The sequence below is a fragment of the Sander vitreus genome, chromosome 22 (genome assembly GCF_031162955.1).
Source record: "Sander vitreus isolate 19-12246 chromosome 22, sanVit1, whole genome shotgun sequence".
Taxonomy (NCBI): domain Eukaryota; kingdom Metazoa; phylum Chordata; class Actinopteri; order Perciformes; family Percidae; genus Sander; species Sander vitreus.
Window position 1 is genome coordinate 16371411 of NC_135876.1, and position 27893 is coordinate 16399303.

A 27893-nucleotide genomic window follows, 5' to 3' on the forward strand; every position below is an offset into this window, starting at 1 on the left:
CAGGCACATAAACACACAGCCAATTAAATGAGTGAAGTACTGGAACAATGGGCCCTTGTCAAATTATTTTTCTCATTTCCCCTTTGTCTCCCCAAAAAAATACAGATCATTACACCCTCATACCGTAACACTAGTCAGTCAGTTAGACAGACAGGTGCACACACACTTTTTTTTTATATAACTAAAGCTCCTCTGAATGTTAGGCTTCCAATTTCCTTGTGAAAATGGCACACGATATTCAACACAGACACAGTAAACTGTTACAAAAATGATTTCCCCAAATATGGATAAAAGTGAAGGACTCGCATCCTAGTTGAGTGAAGAGCACAACAAAGGGAACTCGGGCTAGGATCCAAATTAGGGGAAAGATGAAGATATGAAAAGATCAAAACCAAGGAGGAATGAGGAAAAAAAGTAATAGGAATTGGCAAACACCGACACCCAGCTGTGTCACACTGAATCAAATTTTAAAAAGACAATATGAACTAGAGCCAAATCGCCTCTAACTTACATGGGAAATAATAAAAAAAGATTGAGACAGATACAAAGAAGAGTCCACACAGAGCGTAAGTGTATATATCTCTATATGTATATATATATAGATATACATAGATATATATATCTATATATCTATATATCTTCATTTATTTTAATATTTAAACCCACTAAAAGTTGTAAATACAACTTTTGAATGAAAGGCACAGGAAAAAATCAGACAATGCTGATATAATACTCAAAAGAAAATGACAGTACAAAAGTGGACAGTTACGCACGTACAAATCCCTCCAGATTCAACGTCCTCCATACAGGGGAAGCAAAAATGTATCTGACACAACAAAGGAAAGGGAGGCTCAAAACCAGAAATCTGTTAGCCAAACTTCACTTTATTGCATTTCCTAACTGACATGGGTCATGTCAGCTCCTCGGGTCGTGGAGAAGGCGAAAAAGCAACTGTTGTGCTTTCTAGTTTCCCCGCAGATGGAGTGGCTCATATTTACTTGCTTATTGGGCTGTCTGTTGACCGTGCTACACAACACTCCACTGGGCATTTAGCGTCTGATTAACAACATCAAGACAGATAAAATACAGAACATATGGAGCCAAAGAGGGAATTCTTTTGTTTTAAGATCTCTCATAATCCATTACCAAATGAGCCTGTATTTGTAATTACGCTTTAATTCGTTGGTCCACTGAGTGCAAAAATCAACCCAACCTCTAAGTGGCAAGTGTTTAAATATTCAACAGAAATTTCCGGGCTGCAAAATTTAAAAGTGCAGGTCATAAGCCATTTATGGAGCGAGGAAGTAATTCAGGATATCTTCAGTTTGAAAATTAGATTTATTTATCAATTAGACATTTAAAGAGAATTCGGCACTCAAGGTCACTACAATGCTGTTTTATTGTGTTTTCTAGCCCTCTTAAGAATCACTATATTTCCCCCCCTTTCATTTAGTCGTGATGTTTTTTTACAATGTAACAGAAAAGCATGCTGAGGCCTATTCGATCATCATTTATTAATCATATGGGAGGTTAACAAAGCAGAGGGGGCTATGTGACATTAACAATGTCCAATCTTTGACTTCGGATTAGGAAAAAATAAATAAATCAGAATGCAGGCCTGCCAGCTCATATAGGATTGTGTACACATTACGGTTGCTTAGGAGAGCTCTATTGGGGAACAACTGGAGGGAAAGGTGCTGTCACTCTGTACTGCTCAGGGTTCTTAATATTACATATAGCCTCTTTGGTATAGGCACATCTGCATCAAGGGACCACCAATGTCCAATTATTCCCTTCCTTTTCCTATGTGCAGCTGTCTCATTCTCTTGGTTTCCTATAGAAAGGGAAGAAAGAAAAAAAAAACACACAAAAAAGACCACAATCCTGGAACCTGGAAATCAAGTGATTGATTGGAGTAGCAGGAAATTAGACTTGTATAGCCGCCAAGGGTTTTCTTTTTCTCCGGCATAAAAAAACCAAACCCCCAACTCTCCGCCTTTCCTCTCTACCTGCTGTAGTTTGGCCTTCCCTGCTGCCTGACAGCAGGAGATTCATGCTACCTCCGCCTTCCCTGCAGCCATGCTACAGAGGGTGAAAAAAGCCATGGCATAGCAAAAATGTAAACGCACCCATGTACTTAAATTCAGCCCTGAATAGAATAAAAAATAAAATAAAAAAAGACATCCTGGGGGCAAAATGAAACTGGTGTTAAGATTCAATGTTATAAAACACAACAGTTGTGATGGATTGAGGAGTGAACAGGACGATGAATGTGGTCAGGGCTGTGCGATGACGCTGTTGTTGCTTGGATGCTCTGGTTTGCGGTAGCCTCGGTTCCAGTGAAGGATGCGTTTACCAGAGCCCTTTCTCACCTCCCCCAAGGATGGCAGCCCACCCTGGGAGAGGAGAGGTTGCCTCTATCCCCTCTCTATCCTGGTTCTAACCAGAATCTCTTAGCGCCACACTGCTCTTTCACACAGAAGCAAAGTCAGGTAAAAGCTAGAGCTTTAACAAATCTGCTTTGAAGTTTTGATTCTTACACTTCCTGATGCAAGACCTCTTCACACCTTCCTGCTCCAGTGCACAAAGGGGAGCGAATGACATCATGTACAAGAACCAGGATCTCAAGAGTTCAGAGATAAAGAGTACAGGATCCAGTCTCTCAGTGTGTCAGGCTAACGCCGGCTCCATTCATTACCTGGCCGTGGCAGAGGAGGAAGCGGCAGCTAGCTGTGTGAGGTATTCACGCAGTTCCTTGGCCGCCTGGAAGCGGCCGTAGCGCTTTTTGGGCCTGGTGCACTCGTCCAGCAGGGTCTCGAGTTGTCCATCTTTGGCTATGTGGGCAGGGGGGTCGTGGAGGAGGCCTCCAGTGGTGCCCCGCCATGTAGCGTACCGCGACAGCAGGTTCTGGCACACGGCATAGTAGTTGTGGTCCACTGTGACCCTGGAACAAAGGGAGTCCTTGGAGAAAGACAGGCAGGCCTCCCTGTCGCACTCCTCAAACCGGCTCTCGTACCACGCGTCATAGTTTTCTGGCTTGTCTGCAGGGAGACAGGGAGACAGTTAAATGAACACACCGCAATAAAAGCATACTGATCATAAAAACAGTCAGTAATATCAATATAGTCGTAGATGCACAACATTCATTTGAAATATATAAAAGTGTTTATTGGGTCGTAAGCTCGTTTCTTACAGCCTTTGTCAGGTGAATATGTAATGAGGTCGGAATATGTGGGTCTTGCAAACCAAAAGAGCAACATACATTTATATTTTTTTTGCATATCGCTTAGTAGTTCCAACCAACCTGCAGTTTACATTTTATATGGCTTTTTTTAACTGTTAACTAATATGTAGAAAAGCATGGGAAGTTTGAAGCTGATACTGAGTGATGACAACTGTTTGACTGCATAACCGTGAAGAAAAAATATTTTTGTAAAGGTTTGTGCAGATTATTAGCCAAGAAATTAGCCAAAAAAGGCATTGGTGCCATTTTTGACATCCCACAGGCACTAACAGGAAATTGTTTCTCAAAGCACACAGCCAAACAACTCATCTACAGTTTCATTTGACAGAAATAAACAACTTTCCAGATTTATTGAGCAAATAAAATTCTCTCTCTAGCTCATTTCACATTGCTTTTTCTCTTTAGAGGATTGTGTTGGGAATGGAGGGAGCCAAGAAAATGACCTGGCATGATGAGAGTGCTATTGGTGTGTGCATTAAAAAGCAGATCAATAACAGTGTTGGGAGGGTGTGGAGGTGTGGGGGTGGGAACCCAGAGGACGCAAACACATGATCAGTGTATCAGCGTTGTAATGCACTTATCTTCTGGCTCATCAGAACAACTCAATCAAACCATCCACGCTGCCCTGTTAGCGAGGGGCCCCTGAGGCCCCCCCAAAAAGGAGGGGCACATCAACCTCAATCAGTGAGGGTGATGGAGATGGATCTGCGTGTGTATGCACACCATGAGCGTGCACACACATACCCATATAAAAATGTGTGCGCACAAGCAGCAAGGTGAGGTGAAAGCAATTAATGTTTCAGAGCTTGCCATGCATCACACCTCAGCACTGATTGACAGACGGCATCAGGAGAGTGTGAGACACACACACACAAAAAATTACTTTGTCTGAAGTCTGACGTCTATTTACTTGCACCCAGATGCCCTCTGTTCCACTCTTACAGCAGGCCTGAGCGTAATAAAGCTAGAACATTTCCAAAGCAAACTAAATAATTTCCAATTCAAATGAGTGGGAGAGCAGTGGCTGGGGTAGGCCGCCTCGCCCGTCTCCTGCACCTTACATGTTAAGGAGCTCAGGCCGGACTTGTATACAGTCATCTCACTGCTCTGCCTTCCCAGGGCTGCACTCAGAAGGGACATTGGGCCTGAAATGCTTGTTAGCGTGGCCTTACTAGTGGCATTCAAGAGAACCAGCCAGTTTTAACAATGCATGCCTGTGTTAGAGTGCATTATTAATTGTGAGAGAAAGAGTGTGTATGGGTTTCAAGTGCTGTTGCATTTGTGTGCGTTTGTGTTGAGGACAGAAGTGTGAGTGAGTGAAGTGTGTGTTACATTATACAGCATGCGTTTCCAAAAAACACTGGGGGTGCAACCATCCTCAAACACTATAAACTCAATGATGGGGAATGGCTCCTTTCGCACCACTGGACTGTGCAAATACACAGCGTGCGGCACAACTTAAACAAGGCATGCGTTTTATCTCGCCTGAAACCCGCAGCATCGATATGGATGCCCCTAACGAGAGAGTGGAACTGTGCGCGGCTTTCTGCGTGTTTGATTTGCAAATCAATTGGCCTCAGTTTACACTGATGAGATTCGCACTACACACTTTAACTCGCTTTCAATCTCACGCTCTAATTGTAGGGATTGGATTCTCCGCTTGTGGAGCCTTGGGAGGTTACCGCGCCTGTTTCCTGCTGCTGTCCGACACATGGCCGTGACCTCGCAATACTCATTATTGCCGTCATCCCTCTTCTTCGGAACTTGACAGACACACACACACACACACACACACACACACACAAACAGATCAGACACACAAACACGCGAGAAGCGCGTAAACATTCTTGAGGCTTAAACTCTGAATTGGCCAGGGTAAGCAGCTTGCATTGTCAAGCTCTAAATGTGTCGGCCAAACAAAGGGAGTCTCAACCTGGATTGTGCTTCGAGACTTGCTAAGGGCTACTGTGACGGGAAGGGGGGAGGGGGGGGGGTGTGGGAAATTGCAGTTATTAGCAAAATAAGGTGAATATTCACACTTTTGAGTAGGCTTGCACACACAGCAACATAATCACACAGGAAACCAAGTACAAACTCAAGGGGAAAAACTACAGTGCATGTAGTGCCTCGATATGTAAACACATCTATATGCGGTTTCCTGGTGTTAGATCTTGTAATGTGCAAAGTGGCATCACAATACTTCCCCCTAAATAACAAAACTTATCTCACACACACACACACGCACACGCACACGAGCACACACACGCGGCACAAGAGGGGTGGTACCTCCACACCTAGTGACACAACAGTTTATCACTCTAATAGGATTCCTGCAAGAAGGGATAAATCCAAGTCTGACTGGGTGGTCATCCCTCTCTTTGAAGTAGCCCTAGGAAGGGGGACTGAGGGGTAGCAAACTGCCACACTGAGTGTGTGATGTATAGCTCTCCATGTCCTTGTTATGAGGTTTATTCTGAGAGGCAAAAAAAAAGAAACTAGGGCAGCGGAGATGGCTTGTTATCCAAACTCTTTTCTTTGATGGGGACGAGTGTGTTGGAAGCACAAGGGGTGTTGGAGGAGTGTATTCTTAGAAAAGAGGAAACTATCCCTTGAGATCTTTCCTCGAACCTGCCTCATAACCTACAGTTGGTAGTTATAGTTTTGACATACAGTGCAGTGTTTTCCAGAGGGTTCACACCAAGCAACAGTGTTTGAATCACACTTTGGCTTTTGAGGAATGATAAACAGTTGGAAAGGAGGAAAAATATGGTTAATCATCACTTACAGTTTTAGTAAAGCATCAAGCTTATACGAGTATAAAACCACCAATGACATTTCCATAAGTTGAGCGTGACAGTCTTAAATGCAAATATAAATACTGTTGTGTAAAGATGAGCAGCATTTATCTTCCTATGTAGCTCCAGAGGTGGTAATGTTTAAAAGGTGTAACACACATGGAATTGCCATAGAAACTGGGATAATAAGCTGTGCTAGGCATCACACACACACACACACACACACACACACACACACGTAATACTGGACGCTGCCACTCACTCTGCTTGATCAGCCTTTTGTCTGCCACGAGAACATTCTCGGCATCAACAACGATGACCTTTCCGTCCCGTGGGCCGACGGCAAAGTTGTCGAAGCTGACATCGAGCAGGTAGAGGGCAAACTCAAAGTCGTTGTTGGTGAGCTGCTCGGCAATGTCCATGAGCTGGCGCGCCAAGTCTACCCTCTTCTCCCAGGGTGCGTTGTAGAAGCTCCACAGCTCCTCGCCCACGTAGTTGACAGCTACCATCCGCCCACACGCTCCGAGGTACTTGGCGAATGGCCACCCTTCGTCTGATGGAAAGCTCTGGGAAGGACAAACAGATGACAACAGAAAACGTTGATTTAAAAACCTAGATAAAAGAAGTAGGGTTGAAGAAGGCTGTGTAATGTAGAGTTGGCTGAAAGAAAAACAGAAATACCCCCATTGGCTTTGAAAAGCAAAGGCGAACATAAATTAAGAGAACCTTCACACTGTCAGAAAATATTTGTTTAACTTGCACAGAAACCAGTTTCTAAATAGAGACAAAGGGAGAAAAAAAAACCCCCAACATCAAATACAAAGTTGCTGTGTGCAGCCCTGGGTAATTTTTGATTCACAATTCTAAGCACAATAGTTGAAAATCTGCCAGAGGATCACGTGAGACGGAGCCAGCACTGGGTATAACGGATTAAATGTAATAAAAGCGAAACGAGCCAGTTTGTGTTAATGCCCCACAGCTATGAGCTGATGTACGCTGCTACACTCAGTGCTTCCAGAGAACTGATAGGAGGCGACCTGTGGTAGCAGCAGTTAGCAGGGAAGCCTTATGTGTTGTGATGCAGCAGCAGGGCGATTTAAACTGCTGCATGATGCTGGCTAACCGAGTAAATTCAGTGTGGGCATGCTGACAAGAAATCCCTGTGTATTGCAAGGTTAAAACTGATTAATAATAACAACATGGTAATACAGCTAGCAGGATGTGGTATCACTGCTGCTGCACAAAACCCTAATCTCTCGCTCAGCTTTACTCGACTTTATTGAGGTCAAACAAGAACATGCACACACGCACCATTGTCTGCAATCACTCAAAGCCAAGTGGTAACGTCTGAACACACACACATTCACACGCACACCTTAAATGAGTTGGGCGTGAAGCAGCTGCATTTGGCAAACGTGCCAGGCCACTAAGGGACTGGATTCTGTAAATCTACTGCTTCCATCTCTACCTCTGTGAGCTCAGGTGTCTCACACTTTCCATACATCGCTTTCTTTTCTCCTGGTCCATTTCATTGCCACGCAGGTTGACAAATAAAATATTCCTTCTTTTTTTTTCGCAGCCCATATGAGTTCCGCTACAAGTGATAATCTTTTACAATAAACCCCCAGCCATATGCTAGCTTAATGATAGCCCACAATTCCTATGTAACAAATCTCTCCTCGGCTGTCGTTTCTGGCAGGCAGCCGCCACTCAGACACAGACAGAGAATCAGAAGCGCTCATGTTTCACAGGAGCCTCAGTAGCCCTCCCTTTCTGAAACCCAATTGCATCGGAGATATGGCAGGGAACACACCATGCCACTGCAGGTAAGGTGGGAACTACTATGACGGTTAAGTCTCACTTTACAATTGCTGTAACTTAATACTTCACCAGCTTTCATTTATTTAGAGATGGGTGATTTTAAATATGCATGGCTTCTCCAACTCCCTTTAAATTTTAATGAAATACAAATAATCTAAAAAATTTGACCCCCTCTCGCCGGCTACCCAGCTGCTGTATCTCAAAGACAACAGCTGGACCTGTGCCACATAGAGAGGGCGTGAATGTGACAAAAAATAAATAAATAACACGGTTTGGTGAACCAATGGCTATGCAGCGATTTGACGGTTCACTTTTGCAGCATTGACTAGTGTTGAGACATTTGTTCTCAGACACTCCTCAAACTATGCTGCTTTTAAGCTCCTTTATTACATCCCTTGACTAGGCTATCATTTGGTAAATGTATTGAAGGCCAAAGCATACAGATCCCACCTGTGCTATAGTACCAGGTGCAACAAGCTGAATGCAATTTTAAGTGAAGGCTAAGGATGCCTTGCAATGGGTCCTTGACTGGACAAACACATTTTAAAGGATGAAAAATCAAGATCTCGATGCAACAATGAGTCACAACTCTTTTACAATCTACAGCGAAACAGACTTTTACTGCCTGCGGTGTAAATCTATCCCATAGGCGTATCTCCTGTTCCCATCCGTTTTAAGAAAGATCCACCACCAAGAGGGGAGGACAATGATAAGTTGCATCCAATGCAGTCTTGGTCGAACCCATTTCCATAAGGAGACCCAATCAATTTTGGGCCAGACAAAAGTCTGTCCAGGAAACTACTGGCTTCCAGCAGCCTGGCTGTCTGTGCCTGTCATCCTTAGACTTGGCAACGACTCACCCCAACTTCCCCCAAAAACTCTTGGCTTAATAGCCTACCTCTATATTTTCTGATATAGCAGACTTTACAGGAAGGGGAATCTGAGGAAGTAGATATGTCTCAAAAAGTGAAAGGTTCCAGCACATAGTAAGAAACAAAGGATAATGGTGGGCTCACTTCACTCCCAAATACAGGCTGGAAAGGAGACAATCCCAGACTACTGAGATGTTGTGAGTCAATGGGCATTCCTAAATTCCTATTTAGGATTAGAGACTATACAGGCTAAATACCTAAAATGGCTTACTAATTTCTGAAGTTGGTATAGACAGATTAGCTTGAAACTGGATCAGCTGGTGGTACATACCCATTAGGCCCGCTTCCCTTTGACCCAGATACAAGCCTCCGATTGCTTTATGTTGCTGCAAATCTAAGCGGCTCTTGGTCTTGTTGACAAAACTTAGCCTGTCCAATCTTACGGCTAAACCTGCTTTGTAAAACACCATCCTCCCTCACTCACCCCTTCAGGGTGGATGGATAAATGTGGGGAAGGGGGTGGTGGTGGGGAGACAGAGAGCAAAAGAGAAGGAGAGAAAGAAGAGAAAGAAAGAGAGAAAAAGAAAGAAGAGAGAGAGAGAGAGAGAGCGAGAGAGAGAATATGATGGAGACAGCAAACAGAAGAGACAAACAAGAGTGTCTTTCACTTCTCCGCTCCAGTGGACAGGAGGAATAAACCAGCAAAGACCTGCCTGCTAAACACATCCCTCTCTTTGTTGTCAGGTTGCAGCCTGAATGGGAGCAAAAGTAGAGCGATGGCAGATGGGGGGGGTGGCTGATGGGAGGGAGGAGAGGGATGAATGCCAAAGGCTACTTTCAGACACTGTCAACGGCTGTTATGAGAACACCTTCATGTCTGTCCGGCCCTCGTCCGCGGGTCTTAACATAGATGTTGCTCATTCACTGCTCTGACAGGCTCATTGCACTGCGTCAATTACAGCGGTCTTCACAACTCGTACCCATTTTTATGAGCTTTCCATATTTAGGTTTTTATATGCAATAAGTCTAAAGGTGAGAACTACTGAACAGTGTAGGCAGGCACATGGAAGTGGGCACATGAGCTTTGGATTCAAACTCGCCTGTTGCAGAGCTTGATAAATACTCCAAGTGTCCTACCAATCATTCTCCCTTAGCGCTCTTTAAACGGTTACTCTGCTGAAGTCATTAATGTCCGCAATGAGGCGTTGAGGGGGGGAGTGGACGAAATAAATTGGAAAGCTCAGCCTAATACTACATCCACTGCACTCTCTTAGCAGAATTGGGAGGTACTGTATGTGTGCGCGCTTGTATGTGTGGGGACTGCACAGGTAGTGAATTTTACCAGTGGTCTCTCGATGATGTTATGCTATTGAAAAAAATGCTGAGGGTGCAAAATTGCCAATGTCACATCTCAGCAACTTTTACTGCTTTAAAAAAAAATGGTCTTATCACTTCTTGTTCCTGTCATTGGATTACTTTTTATCTTCTGCTTAGCAAAACCTTTAACTTATAAAACCTGGCGCCAAATGCTCTTCTTATTTTCCGAACACATTTTTCTGCTAGCGTTTCTTGCAGTGTTACAGAAATAATTGAGCCTGGCTCTGGGGACAACGAAAGCGAGGGTGGAAAACAGACCAAAACAGAATTGTCTCATTACAGACGACCTCACGGTGACTTCTAGGCTCAAGTCTAACTAATCTAATCTTAAAAGGTTGTGCGGGTGCACTACAGGACCATTCACTGGGGGGGGTGTTTGTGCTTCCCACTCCCCTACCCTCCCTGTAATACAACAGACACACTGGCATCCTCTTGGGGAGAGATTGGAGTGGGCTGAAATGAAACAGGGCCACAGACAAATGGGCAGCCTCTGGAGAAGAGGATGAAACGAATGGAGCGAGAGGCAGAGGAACACACACCTGCGTCCTGACATCTGCTGACAAAGACATGCCCTTCTACTGGGCGACTCAGGGGAGGGCGTGGGCATGTGTGTGTGTGTGTGTGTGTGTGTGTGTGTGTGTGTGTGTGTGTGTGCGAGAGAGTTCCAAAGAGGTTCTTTGTGCGCGTTTGCATGTGTGTTTGTGTGCGTCTATGTGAAACTGTATCCAAGTGCATGTGAATGAGAACATGCAACGTGACCAGGGCTGATAACAACCTCTATTCAGAGGCAGAGTAAACATGAGCGACTCCCAAGATATAGCCTTGGCTGGTTTGCAAAGAACACTGGTCCATCAAACACACATACACAGACGCACACACGCATATCCGGTGGACACACATCAGGGTTTACGAACGCAAGATTTAAAGAGAACCAGTTGCCCTCATCCCGCAACCACAGCTACTTACAGCAAAAAAAGGAAATTAGTAGTTTGCCACAGAGGTGTTTCATGTGTGCAGCTTGTTAAAGCCCTGAGCAGGGTGTGGTGTAAATTCTCAACATTTTCTGTCCTCAACAAAATCCCACCGCATCATAGCAAACAAGTTGGGACAGGACTAGTCAAGAGTCCCGGGATCAAAAGGTAAAGCGTGGCGGACTGACGCATTCAGTTAAACACAATAACTTTTAACCCTGATGTTCCAAAATGAACATTATTTAGCCAGTTTATCAAAAGGGGCTTATAGCATTAAAGAGTCACATCTGCTCCGCAAGGCTAGGGCTGCCGAGCAGGACTTGAAACGTCATTTTTCTGTATAGCTCTCCTGGTGACCTTGCGTGTCTGGAGGATGTGTGGTGAGCCCCGTCTGGAATTTTGCTGGCCATTTAAGTTTAAAATCCAGTTGGTTAGTTCGCAGCGAGAGCTCAGGCCCCACAGGGCAGCGGGCGCTAACTCCTCATCCTGGCACACATGGCGCTATCCCTTTCTTCTCTTTTGCTCTCGTCTCCTGCTGCTGCTGCTGCTTCTCCTGCTAACCCCGCTTCTCCCTTGCTCTTTGTTCCACCCCGAAAACCTGCAATATAGGGCAGTGATGCTGTCGGTTCCAGACATGGGAGCCAGGAAATGCCTAGTCAGAGCACCAGGCTGAGGAGAGAGTATGTGTGTCTCTCTGTAGAGGAGAAAGAAGAGTAGAGAGAGATGGAGACTGTGTATCTGAATTTAGCAAAGGCCTTGCCTCTCTCTTTACCAGACATGCGGTTCAAAGAGTGCACAGTCTGTAGAGCTGGAAGCAGTCTTGGGAAAAACAGAAAAAAGAATTGAACGAAGAAGACAGAAACTAGAAAGGACTGCTGGGTGCGTGTGTGTGTGTGTGTGTGTGTGTGTCCGTGTGCATGTGTGAACACTGAGCTCCGGTGAGAAATCAAAACCAAGGAGGTCAGGTAGATAGACCAAGTAAGACCACGTACAGACGGCTTGTGCAACACGAAAGAGTGTGCAAATGATTCAGTGAGCTCTGCCATGCAGTGATAGAAATGGGTTAGCTACGTCTTTGAGTTCTGCAGGCGTTTGCTCTATAGAGAGAATGAGAGCAGGAAGAGGAATGAGAGCAGAGGGCAGTGCAGCTCGGGGTTGCTAGCATACACTCCACTGATAGCTGATAACCGAAACCCTTTGCCGACCTGAACCTGAGCCACTGTGCACAGAGCCACCTCATAAATCCCCACCACTGGATGACGAGGAACGTATTAAGTCATAGGCAGTGGTGTTGACTCAGTCTAGGTGGTATTGCTGCCCACACGGCCGCGGAGGAAGCCAAGTGAATCTTGGCCTTAGACCTGAGGGCTGTGGGTTTGAGGCCTACATCAAGGGATGTGTATTTCAGAGCAGGCGCCAATTATTTTGGGGGCAGCCGAGGAAGTAGTGAGCAGGGAGACTGTTGTCACTGACCCTGCACTCTAACATCTTTGCAGAACAGGGCAAACAGGGAGAGTTGTGAACGGGGTTAGACTCCAGCGTTGCAGAACTGTGTCTTAAGGTGCTTACACACCAACCAGACGGCCGACCGTCGGCAGAAAAGGCAGTCGGACTGATCAGTCGGGTCCCCGAGGTCCAAAAAAATGCCTCAAAACACACTGAGGGGACGCTGACTTGAGCGTGCGCGAAACGTAACACGTCTCCATAGCAGCAGGTGGCGCTTCTCTGTATCGTTTCCCAGAAAATGAAAACCGGCAGCTGATAGGACGAACGCGTCATGTGGGTCTTTTTTCTCCGGAAATTCACAGCCAGACTGTCATGGCGGCTTGTTCAGAATACGATCTCATATTGTACCAAAATAGTTCACCGAAACGTGTTTCTGAAAACATTTTAAGCGAGAAATAGGCCGTGCAGTTGCTGAATCTGTCTTCATTTCAGAGCGACAAAGGTTAGTTTAAAAGATTTGTCCGATTTTGAGAGGCTCATTTTTCGGCTCACCCGGAAAAGGCTTGCCATTTCCGGGTGAGTCCCGACTGCCCTGTCTCCGACTGAATATGTTGGGTCGGCCAAAATGAAGGCCGACGGCTCCTCCAACGGACGATGGCACGGAACACACCGAGCAGACTCGAGTCACCGACCTCGCCAGACTGTCCGACGGCCGATAATCGGGTTGGTGTCAGCTCTCTAGGAGCTGGGCATGAGGTAGGTTGGAGTGTGGGCTGTAACAGTAGGAAGCTGGGGGTGGGGGTTGAATTCTAAAAAAGGAGCTTGTGGGTGGGATAAGTGAAGGGGTGTTGGGGGCTTCAGCCACAGGCATTTACCTAACCAAACACAGCTGCCATGCGTGTGTGTGTGTGTGTGTGTGTGTGTGTGTGTGTGTGTGTGTGTTTTTGGAGAGCGGTAGAAAGAGAGAAAGGATTATGGTAACACAAGCAGGCTGGCTCATTCAAATGGGGAAAACACCACAAGACTCTGGTTTGTACAACACACACTCACACAAACCCTCCACTCCTTCTCCTCCTTCTCTCCTTTCCACCAGGGCCTCGATCCAGCGAGGGCAGCCAAAAGAGGGGAGTCAGGCCCAGATAACTCCCTGTCTTATCCTAACAGGATTCAGTCTGTACACAAAAGGCCTATAAGAATAATGAAAGGGGGTTCGGGAGCACTTGAAGCAAGGTTAAGCAGCGTACACAACCTCTTCTCTTATGTGTCAAACCAAAAACAAAAGGTTGTAATCACAGACTAGCAATTTAAATACTATTTACCGGTGGACCTCAGCCACTGAGCCGGCCTTAGAGACAGAAAGATCTCACTTAAGCTGGGATAGCATGCAGTGTCTGTGATTAAATGAAAAGAAATGAAACTCAAAACAAAACAGGCTTTGATCCTCTTTGTAAAGAGGCATGGCCCAGAAAGCCAGACCATGAGATTGCAGAGTTTTTTCTGCAAAGACAATATAAAAAGGCTCAAACTCTGTATCCTTTGTCAGAACATGACCATGTGGGCAATAATGAGTTTCTTTTTATTATACAATATTGTAGACATTTTGTGACCACAACATCCATCTTAACTCACAAAACTCTCATTTCACACTTTGTTTTTATAATAATATAATTTGAACAGAAAATATTTTTTAGTTTTATGCAATTCAATACCACCAACTACCTGTATAGCCTCTGACACAGACTTAAAATGATCTTAATCTTAATAAAAGGTTTATTGCAGGGCTGTTTTATTGTAATGCATTAGATTGTAAAGGTGTTCCTGTTTTTCTGGTTTTAAAGGGGTGATAGAATGATTGTATGGGGTATTTCACACTGTTCCTTAAGGTCTCCTAATAGGGTATGTAACATTGGTTGGGCTGAAAATTGCCCAAATGCTATTTAATTAGGCCCGTTAACTACCCTGTGAATATGGCTCTATTTGGAACAAGAGCTTTTCTTCCAAATATGGTATGCTCATGAATATTTAGATGAGCTGCGCGCTGATTGGTTTGAGCGAACCACATAGAAACGCATTGGAGACGAGACAGAAGGTCTCATATTTCAGACACTGCAAAGGTATACATTGTTTGTCGGGCTATTTCGTTATTAAATTCACTTCTGAGACTTTTTTAAGCGAGAAATCAACTATATAAAGATCAAATATGGGCCGTTTTACGAAAATTGATGGCCAATTGCAAATTTAGTAAGACGTGTCGGACTTTAGGAGCTCCACAGTCTGACGAGAAAGTGGCAACCTCCATACCCAGTGAAAGTCACCGTTTCTCGGTTACTGGACGACCGGGGCTCGGGCTCCGTGGAGCTCCGGAACTGCAAGCTAGGCTATGTGTCCCATTTAATCCTATGGGAAAAGATCGTTGCTACACTTTCGGCATAACTTTCGTATATTTACAGTTTGAATTTCGTCACGCCACTTACATAACATCTACCCCAAGGTCTTATAAAGCTAACAATGGTGTCCGATTTCAATTTAATGAATTTTTGTGAACATTAGGGATTTTGTTAGCTGCTACTGTCCCTTCAATCCTATGAATCGCGGCTAGCTGCAGGCCCTGGAGCTCATCAGGGCCTCGGCATTTTGTAGTCCAGTAACCCAGAACCGGTGACTTTGCGCGGGTATGGAGCGACGCGGGCTTCCCTTCGTGACGAAGATCCAGCTAGCTCACAGCGAGCCGGAGTCTATGAAGTAGGACACGCTGGGCGGCGAGGCAGCACCGGCCGCTGTTACGTAGCCTGCTGAGCTCCTGCTGAACTGCGACACACAGTCGGACAAAATTTGCAATTAGCCATACATTTTCGTAAAACGGCCCATATTTGACCTCTACATAGTTGATTTCTCACATAAAAAAAGTCTCAGAAGTGAATTTAGTAATTAAATAGCGGACCTCTGGATATCTGCATGACCTAGCTAGATTCAGAAGACTAAGCTGACCTCAGGTCAGTGGTGTAGCCTATGCAAATGTTGGGGCGTGACAAAGACTAGGAGTTGAGATGCTGACGTCAACTTCCAGCTTTGTTGAGATTCGCCCGTTTTCAGCGGCAGTTTCAAAATGTGAGATTATCAATATATAATTATATATATTATATATCAATGGGATTTTGAGCTTCTATGTATGTCCTAGTTACCCACTGAACTGTCGTTATTCAACTATGACAAGGTAAAATCAGTTTTGCATTCTATCACCCTATACATAGGTTCTACTTCGGCGCACCGCCCAGGTAAATTGAGACCCGCCCAGGTAGATAAAATTTAATTTTCTTTCCAATTTGGAAATGTTAACGATTCAACCTTCACAAAAAAATAAAAATAAATAAATAAAAAATAATATAATTTAATTGACAAAAAACATCATGGCTAATTTGTCATTTGTTTAAAATTGAATGAGCAAGTTGTTGTATTTTAGCAAAATACTGAAAGCAGCAGAAATGCAGGACTGAGTAGACTACATTTTAATATCTGTTTATTTATCACAAGTTATATCATTGTCGCGATATTCAACGTTAGGGCATATCGCATATTTTCCTCATATCGTACAGCCTTAATAACTACGCTGAAATTGTGTCAGATGCCGCACAGTGTCGCAATATTTTCATCTGTATCATGTTTTAGTCTAATTTGTTTAATATGTAAATAGTTATTTCTTTCTAAATTATCTGATAATGTTATGTAGTCATGGTTTTCACCTTCGTTTTGACTAGTTTATAACTGAACCCATTATTAATAAACCCAGCCATTATGTGCCGTGCCGTCACATCCCGCGCCACACACCACCGCAAGTAAATTCTCAACCTGTGGAAAACACTGTAAAATGTATATTTTATTCGCCAAGCTGTAAAAATAATTTATTCGTAATGAGTGTTTGTCCATTTAAAAAACATGTCAACACCAAATCACTATATTTTTTCAAATGATATAGTTATACGATTGTTTAACTCCTCCAGCAGGTGTAGGCAGGTTGCACATCTACTTATGATCTGATTAAATTCATTTTCCTATTAAAAAAAAATATATCAAGGCTCAGCTGTTCCATCAAATCAAATTACCACCTTTGCTTTACTTTGTGCCAAGAAAACCTCTGAACTTATACTATTTACTTTGGCTTAGCTTCCCAAAGTGGATGAGCATCATAATAGATTATGCAGAGCCTCATTAAATCAACAGCATACCAAAGAGGCATCCCCCCATTTTAAAGATTCAAACAAGCTGCTAGTGTGTTTGCTCAAAGTGCTGTGAATGTTTACTTTCACATTTGCGTTAAAATGCGGCTGTCAAATCTTAGGAGGAATAGGAGATAAGGTCATCCATCTAATCTCTCTCATCCGTCTCTTCTCCGATTTAGTATCCGTGTCAAGTCGCCTGTGTTCTGGGTAAAACAGACGGTGTTGCGTGAGCAGTTCATGCCTTCTGACAAGTATGTCTGTGTCAGGTGAGGACGGTGTGTTGAATGAGGAGGTGCTTCAGTGGAAGGTGGGGAGAGGCGGTAATAAAAAAAGGGGGGGGGGGGGAGAGAGAGAGAGAGAGAGATGTCTGGGAGAGCACAGATTTGAGTCTGGAGGAGATGACTGAGTTAACCCCACAGGCCTGTCACTTCTTATTCTCAGCTTCACTGAGCAAGACAGGGCTGAGGACCAAAAAGGGTGCAAGCACAGTCACATGCTCCTGGCTAACTCACCGAGCTTAATGATTTGGAAGGAGGACTAGGCTAAATCAAACTAATTTAAGGTTGGGCCAGATGTACTCCATCAAACACAACCATCACCTGATGAATCAGTGAGTCATCTAGTCGGAAAGAGAGAAGCCAAGTATGGCAAATAAGCTTCCAGCCGGCAAAAATGAGAATAATTTATTGCTCACTTTTCATGCAAACCAGGTTACAGTCGAATGAGAAGTAAAATTAAACAGCATCAAGAATGACACAGACGGAAGAAAGACAAAATGAGAAAAAAAAAGGAGGCAAGCGAACACACAAGGCTAATCAGATTTGATAAAAGAGACAACCCTTTAACACAAGTAGATTTATCACAGTAGCAGAAAAATCTTTCCGGGCCAACTTATCTGTGAAACCTTAAAAAAAAAAAGGTCAAATATTGTAAAGTGAGATTTCCAGGTATTTTGGTTAGAAAGCAGGTCGAGGTGCTATATAAAACTGTGAAAGTATCAAAACGCTCAATCCACAAAGAAATGACCACAGCCCGTATTCAGAAACGGTGCATTTAAAACGAGCCGTCACGACTTCCGTGCGGTGAGAGAAAGACAGATGACGTTACCTTAGGTACGCATCATTGCGAAAGGATTTTCTTGTTTGGCTGTCGTCATTTCGCCTTCCAAAAATATTTATTCCCCAAAGGCAAATTGTCTTCCATGTGACACAGGAGTGGGGCGGTGTGTGTGTGTGTGTGTGTGTGTGTGTGTGTGTGTGTGTGTGTGTGTGTGTGTGTATCTACGTATGAGTGAACACTTGTGTACCGCAAAGCACACAGACAACACATTGTTGGACAGACCCGAAACAACACAGCAGATTGTTTCCCACTGACAAAGAAGGTCTGGTTTCTCATAGTGAAACGGGGCCGATTTACTGCCTGTGGCTTCAAAAGACTGGAAACACAAGCCATTGTAGGAGTGCAGCTCACTGAGCAGATGGCAGAAATGTTATTCTACTGTATAAAGCCAGAGGAAAGAGACCCAAAACCCACAGCACTGGCAACCAATGACAGTAAGAAATAATTTACACAAAATATAGCAACTTTACACCGAGTGATACTGGCCTATCCAACTTACTGAAGAGGTGATTACAACCAAGCAAAATAAAACATCGCTCTAGGCCTGACAACAAGGCAGCATGATAAATAGCTGAAATACGGATCAGGTTTCATTAAATAACTGGTCATAAAGCTCAGCCCACATTCCTCTACCTTTTGTTAAAACCAGTCCCCACACAGGAGGAGGGAGCCCAAGGTGTTTTAGTACAGCACGTCTCCTATTCAATCTCTATAGACACCATTAATTCTTTATGGTCTACTGCTGCCCAACCTCGTGTATAGGGTCTCCAGTCTCTCAGCAAATGTTCTCATCTTTTGAGTTCAGTGATGCTGATGAACAGTCAAGGCACTGTGAACCTCTGAGATGTCTGGCACATTTCTTTGTATTACATACCCATTCACACAATCCAACTACAATCTGTTACCACTGTTCTGGTGCATATGGACCCTATAGTTCTTTCTTATACCTGCCGCAGGTCACAAGTTTCAGCATGAGATCCACAATTTATGAGAGGGCATTATGTGTTGGTGTGCAATGTCTGCAGCTGTGTGCGAGATAAGGATTTTGGGGGGGGGGGGGTGTGATTCATCGAGCCTCTGAATTGGGGCATAATGGCATTAAAAAACACTGATGGAATTATCTGGGCAAAGTTTGTGGAGCATACACAAGCGGACGGGAAAATATAGGAGTGGATGACACAGATGGAAGAAAGACAAAATGAGAAAGAAAAAAGGAGAAAAGGAACGGAGGGGGAGGGCAAGCGAACCCACAAGGCTAATCAGATTTTATAGATTGACCGGACTAAAAGGCTGATCTCGCCTTTTGTCCTCTGAAAGGCCTGGAGGTGTCCGGTCTTACGTCTGGGGGTTGAAGGTCAGCATAAGTTATCGAATGTCTACATGGGCCATGACCATTGTTGTTCTGACGCGGCCAATGCCGGATTGAAATTGAAATTGACTGGCTGCTTGTAAATCATTGAGGGAAAAGTAGGGGGACATATGGTATATGTTATAAGGCTGCTGATGTCTGCTTTGCCATGCAGGATGACAGAATAGAGATGAGTTGTACTTTTACGCCTAACCTGGTGTCAAAGCAAGACAAGTTTAACAGGCACACCTTTGATTTTGGCAGCATGTACCATTGGCTCTATGTCCAATTAAATATTTCTAATGTTGCAGCACAATATTATAATTAGACCAACTGTAACGCGAATTTCAAAAATGCAATGCTCAACCTGTCACAGTTGCATCAAAACATAAAAAAAGACTTAAAGCAACAATGTCTTGGGTTTTTGTCAGTTCATCAGGTTGTAAAATGTAACTAAATCTTGGTTCTAGGTCAAAACTTTAAAAAAAAAAAAACAGCTTTCATTTTGGAAGAAAATAGTTACTAATTCCACTTAGCAGCCCCGTAAGAGATCCCTCCATGTGCTGTCTCCCACAAATGAAGAGAATCCAGTGGACACGGACGTATATTAAAATTAAAAACAACTTCGACCATTTACAGATGCATTCTTCAATAATTCAAAACTGCCCTACATATAGTGTTAAATATGCAGTATTGCCGCCAGCAAAAATCTCTCATCTTTTGGGAGGCCACAGCTCTTAAACCCTTCTATAATCAAGCAGGGGAATATTCGTGCTCCAGATAGCGGACGCGTAGTGTCGATGTAGCCTAGAGTTTAGGGGAGGGTGTAATGGCTCATCTCAGATCTATGGAAGAGGAAGGACAAGGAGGATTTCCCACCCTGTTATTTGCTGAGGGCTTTGTGGGCCAACACCCTGGCTTGATTTCATACCTGCAAACTCAAAAGGGCTGAAAAAGGTGGTGATGATGATCCTCCTCCTCCTCCTCCTCCTCCTTCTCCTCCTTCTTCCTTCTCCTCCTTCCTTCCTTCTCCTCCTTCCTTCCCCCCCCCGCTGTCAAGTGTAGTGTTAACTAGCGTCCCGTGCGGCAATGTTTCAGTTCCCTCTAACGTCCGCTTTCGGAGCATCAGAGAGAAGCGCAGGCATTTAAGTGGCACCTAAATCCGCGTTGCTATTCGGGCCGGTAGATAACGGTCGTTAAGGCATGTGTTAAGGCCGGTGCCGTATATTAGCACTGGGTCTTGGACCCCCCCCCCCCCAAATGTGGATGGTCATGACATTGGATGACATTTTCCCATTCAAAACGGCGATTTTTCGCCCAAAAGCGACTAGTTTGCACGGTATGTGATTTGCAAAGGTAATCCAGGAGCCGGGCTTTATCAGCAGCTCTGAAAACACCTGGTGCCACAGATCAGCTGACAGACAGAATATTTTCTTCAAAGACCGTAATAGTCAAACATCACTACAGCTCCTGTCCTGAAAACATTGAAAACACAGAATAACAGTACCTGTAGTACGAGCGGTTCCGGGTTGAATGCCAGGGTCATCAGCAGCTGCATTCGCTCCGTGTCTTTGAGGTTCTTTAGCAGAAAGCTGCCCGAGTCTTTGGTCTCTGCATACCTGCGGACCACGCGGTCCAGCAGCCTCTGAGAGGGGCAGTGCACCAGGTCAGACCAGCCCTCCACCACCTCTGGAGTAAGCAGACGAACATCACCGTTGATCCGGGAAAATTCTGTCTTGTACATTGCCTGGATGAGGTCACAGCGCGGCCGGCCTGTGGCCCTCTTGCAGATTTTCTGGTCTATCTCAGCCAGCTCCTGATTGGAGCCGAGCCGTTTCAGCACTACACGACGGGTGCCCTCCCTGGGCTCACCGTACTGAGCAAAGTAAACATTCTTGACATTGAAAACGTCTAGGAATCGCAGGCGACCCCAGGTTTCAAAGGAAACCTGGCCGTTCATGAACTTGCGGCACCAGCTGGTGCCAAAGCAGGCGGGACACTTGTTGAGGTTGATGAAGCGTCTGTCGGTGAGCTCATTCTTCTGGAAGGAGGCAAACAGGCTGTGGGTGTTCATCAACAAGATGACAAACAACCCAACAACCAGTAAGAGCTTCAGACAGCGGTACAGGCGGCCAAGTTTGAGAGGAAGGAAGCGCAGCATGATGGGGACGAGGCAGGGGCGGGGGTTCTTGAGGGATAGGGAGGAGGAGGATGAGGAGAGGTATTGAGATGATCGTCAGGGAGCAAACCTCAATGCCTCTCCGTCATGATGTACCGGGGTAGCTTCTAGAGCAGCAGGCAGGGGCGAGGTTGACACAGCTGCCCCGTGCCAGTCTCTGGCAGAGGCCAGTGAGTCATGTTCTCCCTTCTTGGCGTTAGTGTGCAACCTCGAGCCAGCAGGCCTGAAATCAAGCAAAGAAATGGAGAGGGGAACTCATTACATCAGAGAAAATCAAAAAGCTACATTTCATGACACGGAAAACATGCAGTGGAAAAGGTTGATCTAACAGTCAACTGAACTTCCTGGGGAGTTAAGTGCTTGGGTTTCATTTTTTTTATGATAAATGGTGCTAATAAAAAATTGATCTAAAAAAAATAAAAAGACAAATAAAAGTAAAAAGTAGGAAATGTACATCTTCTCTTAGTATAAAATAAAATGTGCTGCCCTGCGAGGACGATTACTCAAGGCTCTTTCTCTGCCACCAACAAAAGCACCATCACTTTTCTTTCAATGCACAGCAAAATAACCGTCTATCTATAATAGCTGTCTGCATACCGCAAGTTACACCCAGCTCAGAAATCTGGATCCCGCTCCACCCCCCTTCTCGCTTCAAATGGAGAAAACTCCCTTTGCATTGTGAAGAGAGCTATGCTGTGCGTAATTTAACCTTTGATCAGAGTTGCCCTGCTTCGTTTTAATCAAGCTTTGAAGTTGTTTCTTTGAAAATGGCTGGTGTCACTAAAATAACGTCTGTAGTTGAGGGGGTGAGAGAGATGATCTGTGAATACCTCCATTAGGCATATATCGATGTCAGCAGAGAAGGGAATGTTGAGAACGAAGCATGGAAGGAAGACAACAATCTGGGCTTACAGTACACGAACAATGGCCTCAGAAGGATCAGGAGCCCCCCGTAGTCTGCCCACGATGAAACCATGTTAGACCCTCCCAATCAGCTTTTAAGCAATGAGTCTTTTAAATCGTATAAGTCGCTTTAAGAAAGACAATGACTCAGGCCATGCAAATGAGCCATCCTCAATTAAAGCTCATTAGGACATGCCTATTAGGACAGCTGACTTGAGAGGGCATGGCTAACGACTAGTGTGATTAGTGTGCGTGTTCCTTGCATTTTGCTTTCAGATCGAAGTGGCTGGGATCTGGAAAGACACGGGGGCTTGAGGCGGCCACGAGAGCAGCGGTTGTGTGACATGTGCATTTGTGTGGCTGTGGAGTGTCAGATAAGAAGCTGAATACACTAGTTCTTACCTCACACATCTGTCTGAAAATACCTTGAGCAGATCAGGCCAACATCACTAATGTATAAATAGACCATATCCAAATAGGGGACAAACGGACGGACGGACACACACACACACGGACACACACCTTCATTGATAAGTAAATAAATAAGAGGGATAAAGACATGGGTTGGCATTTATTCATTTATTTTATCATTACAATGAACAGCACAATAATAAAATGATAAATGTAGGCTTTGCGAATGAATTATTTAGAGGACACGTTTTAAATATACTACTCCATGCCCACATTAATCAGAGATATCTCAGAATCAAAAAAGCAAAAAAAATTAAAAATAAAAATACAGCACAAAAAGATAATTCTTCGTGCATTTAGTCTGAAACAGCATTATATCGGGCAAGCTAAATAAAAGAAACTGTAGGTCCACATCGAGCTGACAAAAATGCCTCCAGTGTTATAAATGAACAATAATCAAGTAGGCCTAACCTCTCAGCTGACCCAATCAGAATGAGCTAAAGGAAAGAAGAAAAATAAACACCATTTAAAAGTGTCTGGGAAGAATTCATTCAAATTCTACAAGATAATATTATAAATTGGAAAAGAAAGATGGATTGGGAGATGGGAAATAAAGAAACAAAAGTATGTACGAAGAACCCCGCCCCCCAAAAAAAAAAAAAACACAACTTCAATAGGAGCCAAAAGGAAGGATGTTTGCCTTGTGCCGCCTTCTACTACTACAGGGAGCAAGAGGAAGCAGATTGCTTGAGGGGAAAAAAACGGAATATCCCGTTGCTATAAGATCTCAGTTCAAGTGCTATTTAGCATCTAACACAGGCAGTCGCAGCACAGATGTGGCTGCAAGATCTTTGGAGCAGATATAAGATTTTACTAGGATCAGCAAACGGCTCAAAGATGACAAAACATAACCTCAAACAGGCCGAGAAGATGATCACCCCCTTCATCCTTCAAAGAAAGCAACAGAGAGCTAGGGCAAGCTGGAACAAGCCCCGAACAAGACCTGGACACTGCGGAGTACTGAGAGTCATGAGCTGGCGGCTAAAACACAGGGAGAATACATAGCTTCTTCCTCCTCTCCAGAGAAACTGTTAGACCTCAATTACCTTTGGAGCGTTACATGGGATTATGTCAATGACCGTACTAATTGCTGAAGTGAAAGGATAAGCCACACACTTCATTTTGTTTCTGTTAATGAGATACAAGTGTTGACATGTTTAAAATGTTGACAATGACATGCACAAATCGGCCACCGATGGCTTATCCTTGATCCTGCACTTTAGTTTAGCATGAAGCAGGCGAGTATAAGAATTGAAATGCTACTAGATTAGAGTTTTTAATAGCCTGCTGCTGCTGCAGCTACACTCAGAGTAATAATGTGAATAAGACCGACACATTCAGTTTTATTGGAAGAATGCGTGGTAATTTAAGACGGGGATATTTTTCCCTGGTAATTAACCCACTAGACAGCTTCTTGTGAATTGTACACCTGCAAAACTATTTAACTCCCTCGCTGTCTTTTGCTGCATGCCAGCCAAAGGCTGAGAGTTATTAAACAGGACAGGCAGAGAAGAAGGCAGACTGTATCAAGCTCAAGGTTGCCTACTTAGGTTTTTGACAAGGGTAAAGTTCACTCCAAGCTCTAAATTAAAGCAAGATGCTTTGTATTCTAACACAGATGTTACCCACCGGTATAGAAGGGCAGTGAAATTTGAAGCAGTGTTTTCTTTTGGACAAACCTCATCGTGCCCACAGAAAACGTATGTTTAAAGTTAGCCGCCCTCCTCCATTCCTACCCCACGGTGCCTCTGCTCCTTCTGCACTCTGCGAGAAAGGGGGATGCACAATACGATGAGGAAAATCATGTTTAGAGTAAGCACCAAATTACCTCGCATCATACACAGCCACTGCCAAAACTGGGGTAAGAAAGTTTTTCAGCGTACTCAGTCTACAGAAGTACTGTGGTGAGCGCTCCGAAAGAGAGGCAAAGAAAAGAGGGCAAATCAAAGGATGCCTGACTCCTCATGCATGGGAGATGAGTCTCGCATTCAAAATGTTCCAAGTTTGGCAGATGTTAAGAGCCACAAAATGGCTCATTACTGGGACAGAAAAGGCGCAAGATGAAGCAATAGGCCCCATTTTGGCTTAAAACAGAAAAAAATAATTTTTATATTATATATATATATATATATATATATATATATATATATATATATATATATATATTTTTCAACTTTTATTAAAACTTATATTATTTTATACTGATTTTGACATAACAACCCAGATAAGAAAGAAGAGGTGGAAAAGAAAATGTCCATCTTGAATAATCTTTTCCACAGCTCATTGTGTAAAGCTGGTTTCCGATAATGGTGTACGAGGGCAAAGCTACTCTCGGGCTAACCCATTTCCTTCGCTGCACCTGAGGCTAAACTTCATTATGATATAATGATGTAAAGCCACACATGAACATGCTTGATTAATTCCCCTGGAAATGCAAAAAGAAAGTGTTGAAAAGGACTGGAATACAGTAGATGGGTTGGAAAAATAGAAAGAAATGGAGAGAAAAGAGACAACTGATATACAGCTAATGGACAGTGAGGTGAGAGAAACTTGGAGTTATTGCTCTTGTGATGGAAATGAATGGAAAGAGATCACTAGAATACAGAGTAGCAGTTCTCTATCTCTGAATGGACGCACACATACACATGTATGCCCATGGTGAACGCCTGTATTACCACCAAGCCCTACTCAAAGCTCAGAAAAGCCCCCCCCTTTCATTGCAATGCGCGGTTCTAGCTGGAGAGAGGAACTACTGTTGCCAAGGTTATCGACTGAGGAAGTCAATAATGTTTGATAAAAAAAAAACATTCAGCCACAGCCGGATAGTCTTAGTACAGCAAACACATAGACAGTGATGGATAGATATAAATGACCGTAACATTTGCATGCCTAATGGAAAATGGAGTCCTCAGAATATAAGCACCAATTAGCAGCAGCGCCACATGAACATTAGTCCATTCATCTCGGGCGCAAACCAAACTGTAGAGGTTTTAATGAGACTATCAATGGTATCTGCTTTGCACCAAACTGATGCAGCAGAAGGAGACTTGCTCTGGATTCTTCAACTGTTTTTGTTTAATTCAAACAGCTGCACATGTTCACAAGCCAGCATCACACTTAAGAAGTTTGAAAAGTTGCCATACATATAAATATCATGTTAATGCCATTACGAAAAAAATGTGTCATCCAAGCGAAGCTACACTTGGACCGATTAAACAAGCTGTCAAAACAAGCTTCACTTTAAACAAATGGGAAATATGTTTGGAGTGGGGGGGGAATAAAACTGATTACCTGACATGTATCGTTTAATTTAAGGTCACTCCTAATGTAGCCCCATCTGTTGTAGAAGATGCTTAATCCAAGTTTGATTTGGGGAGTTTTGAGGTCAAAAACTAAAATATACTGCTCCTGTGGGAGCTTTTAGGCTACAATTACAAGCCGTCCCCCTGCTGAGCGCTGAGAAACATTCAAATCAACCACCAGCAGAAAGTCTTCAGTGTATCACTTTCTACTTTCATATTTCCCTTGTCGACTAACCTTGCAGAAAGGCTCCACAATTAGTCTCCTGTTATGGAAAAATTAAATCTAAGCAGCCTGTTCTATTCATTAGACTGTAAAGAAATTCCTAAGGACTTATTATAGACTTTCTCTGAACAGTTGTGGTAATCTATTTTTCCTTTGAAGAAATCAAGGGCAGAAGTTTGCAAAGAGTGTACAGTCACAGAAATCTAATAGTCAAAGCCAGTTTAGCGGTTATTGCAAATCACGCTTTTATTTTCAACGTCTGAGCCTGTCTGTCTGTCTGATGGGCAAATCAATCCAAATCAAACTGGCCAAATGGAGACTTGTTGAGGTAAATTAACCTGAGTAGTCAAAAACTACAGTGCTAAAGTAAATAGGAAGCAATGCTTAACACCAATGTTGCTGCTATAATATACAGTATGCTCTGCATACAAATGACCAAAGGAATCCATTGTAGTTTTGTGCATTCTGTTATTTTGTAGTCGTCATTAAGTTGTGTATTGGTACCTGTGATGGACATGACTTATGTTCTGTAATGAAAAGAAGAAAAATATATTGGCTGGTAATATACTAAACGGTCATTTTGAGATGCCAAAGATAGTTGTGTTGTAACAAATAACATCACCAGCAGCTCTAATAGTAGTAATAATAAACCTCCTGTCCCATGTGGTCATCTGATAAGAGACATGGTTTCTAAAAAAAGAAAACACTGTCGTATATTACTTGATCTTATCATTTCATCGTGTCTGGTGGTAGCAACACGATTTAAGTGTCAAGCGTGCTCGCATGTTAGTAACGTTACATACTTAAAAAAAAAAAAAAAAAAAAAGAGAGACATTTGTTAGAGCTTTTGTTTTATTAGCCAATGAATCAAGTGGCGGGTGCAAAAAATATTCTTAAAATTACATTGTCCCAATTCGTATTATTAAAGACTTAGTTCAATGCAAAGAGAGGAAGAAAAACTGTAACAAACCTGTATGACTTTCCTCTCCGGTTCTGTAGTAGTGTGTAATGCTTAGCGCTCAGTTGATATCATTCTTTAAAGTTGCGGCTACTTACGAGGCGGGCGGCGGATACTTCAAATCACCGCCGAGAATAACTAAACCGAAAACAGCTTTTTCAAAGATCAACGGAGATCTCTATCAAGCAAACTCACACGGGCTTCCCAATTCTAGCTCCTAGGTATTTAGCCAGTTAGCCTGCTAGCTGCTGAAATAAACAGTTGGGCTGTCGAGTCTTAACTCTTCATATACCAGATCTTTCCGACTGGACGACGCGGTCCTCTTCACAAAGGACAACAGCGTCTGTGTTGTGCATTAACGTCCATATCTGTCCGCTTATTACGAGTCCCTTTGTGGTCACGGAATTGCCTCTTTTCTTCTTCTCTCAGGCAGCGACTCACTCCTCTCCAACACCACAATAGGTTCTGTTTCGACTCTTTTCAACACCAGCCTCTTTACCCTTTACGACACCCGCTGTCTGTTTACGGCAGTGGTTGCTAAGCGATTATTCTAATATTGTCTTGTCTGGAACACCGCCCCCAGTGCAAAGTTTGCCCAAATTTCTATTTTTTCTCAGTGCCTCCGTCAGCCTAAAATTTACTTTTGA

The 27893-nt window shown here is 43.6% G+C and overlaps 1 protein-coding gene across 1 annotated transcript; it reads right to left on the reverse strand.

Moving 5' to 3' along the window:
• Nucleotides 1-567: 567 nt before the first annotated feature.
• On the reverse strand, nucleotides 568-27736 carry dipk2ab (divergent protein kinase domain 2Ab). The gene is made up of 4 exons (XM_078280450.1): nucleotides 27259-27736; nucleotides 20718-21612; nucleotides 6302-6605; nucleotides 568-3041 (listed from the first exon to the last, which is right to left on the reverse strand). Exons 2-4 carry the CDS (start codon nucleotides 21369-21371, stop codon nucleotides 2695-2697), a joined length of 1305 nt encoding a protein of 434 aa, XP_078136576.1. The 5' UTR covers nucleotides 21372-21612; nucleotides 27259-27736; the 3' UTR covers nucleotides 568-2694.
• Between the last annotated feature and the right edge of the window lie 157 nt (nucleotides 27737-27893).

What these genes read in the sequence shown, in the direction of transcription:
- dipk2ab (XM_078280450.1), bottom strand. Translation starts at nt 21,371, where the DNA reads ATGCTGCGCTTCCTTCCTCTCAAACTTGGCCGCCTGTACCGCTGTCTG. An exon ending in CGGAACCGCTCGTACTACAG is followed by an intron (nt 6,606 to 20,717) that starts GTACTGTTATTC and finishes TGTCCTTCCCAG; the next exon opens with AGCTTTCCATCAGACGAAGG. An exon ending in CAAAAGGCTGATCAAGCAGA is followed by an intron (nt 3,042 to 6,301) that starts GTGAGTGGCAGC and finishes GTCTCCCTGCAG; the next exon opens with ACAAGCCAGAAAACTATGAC.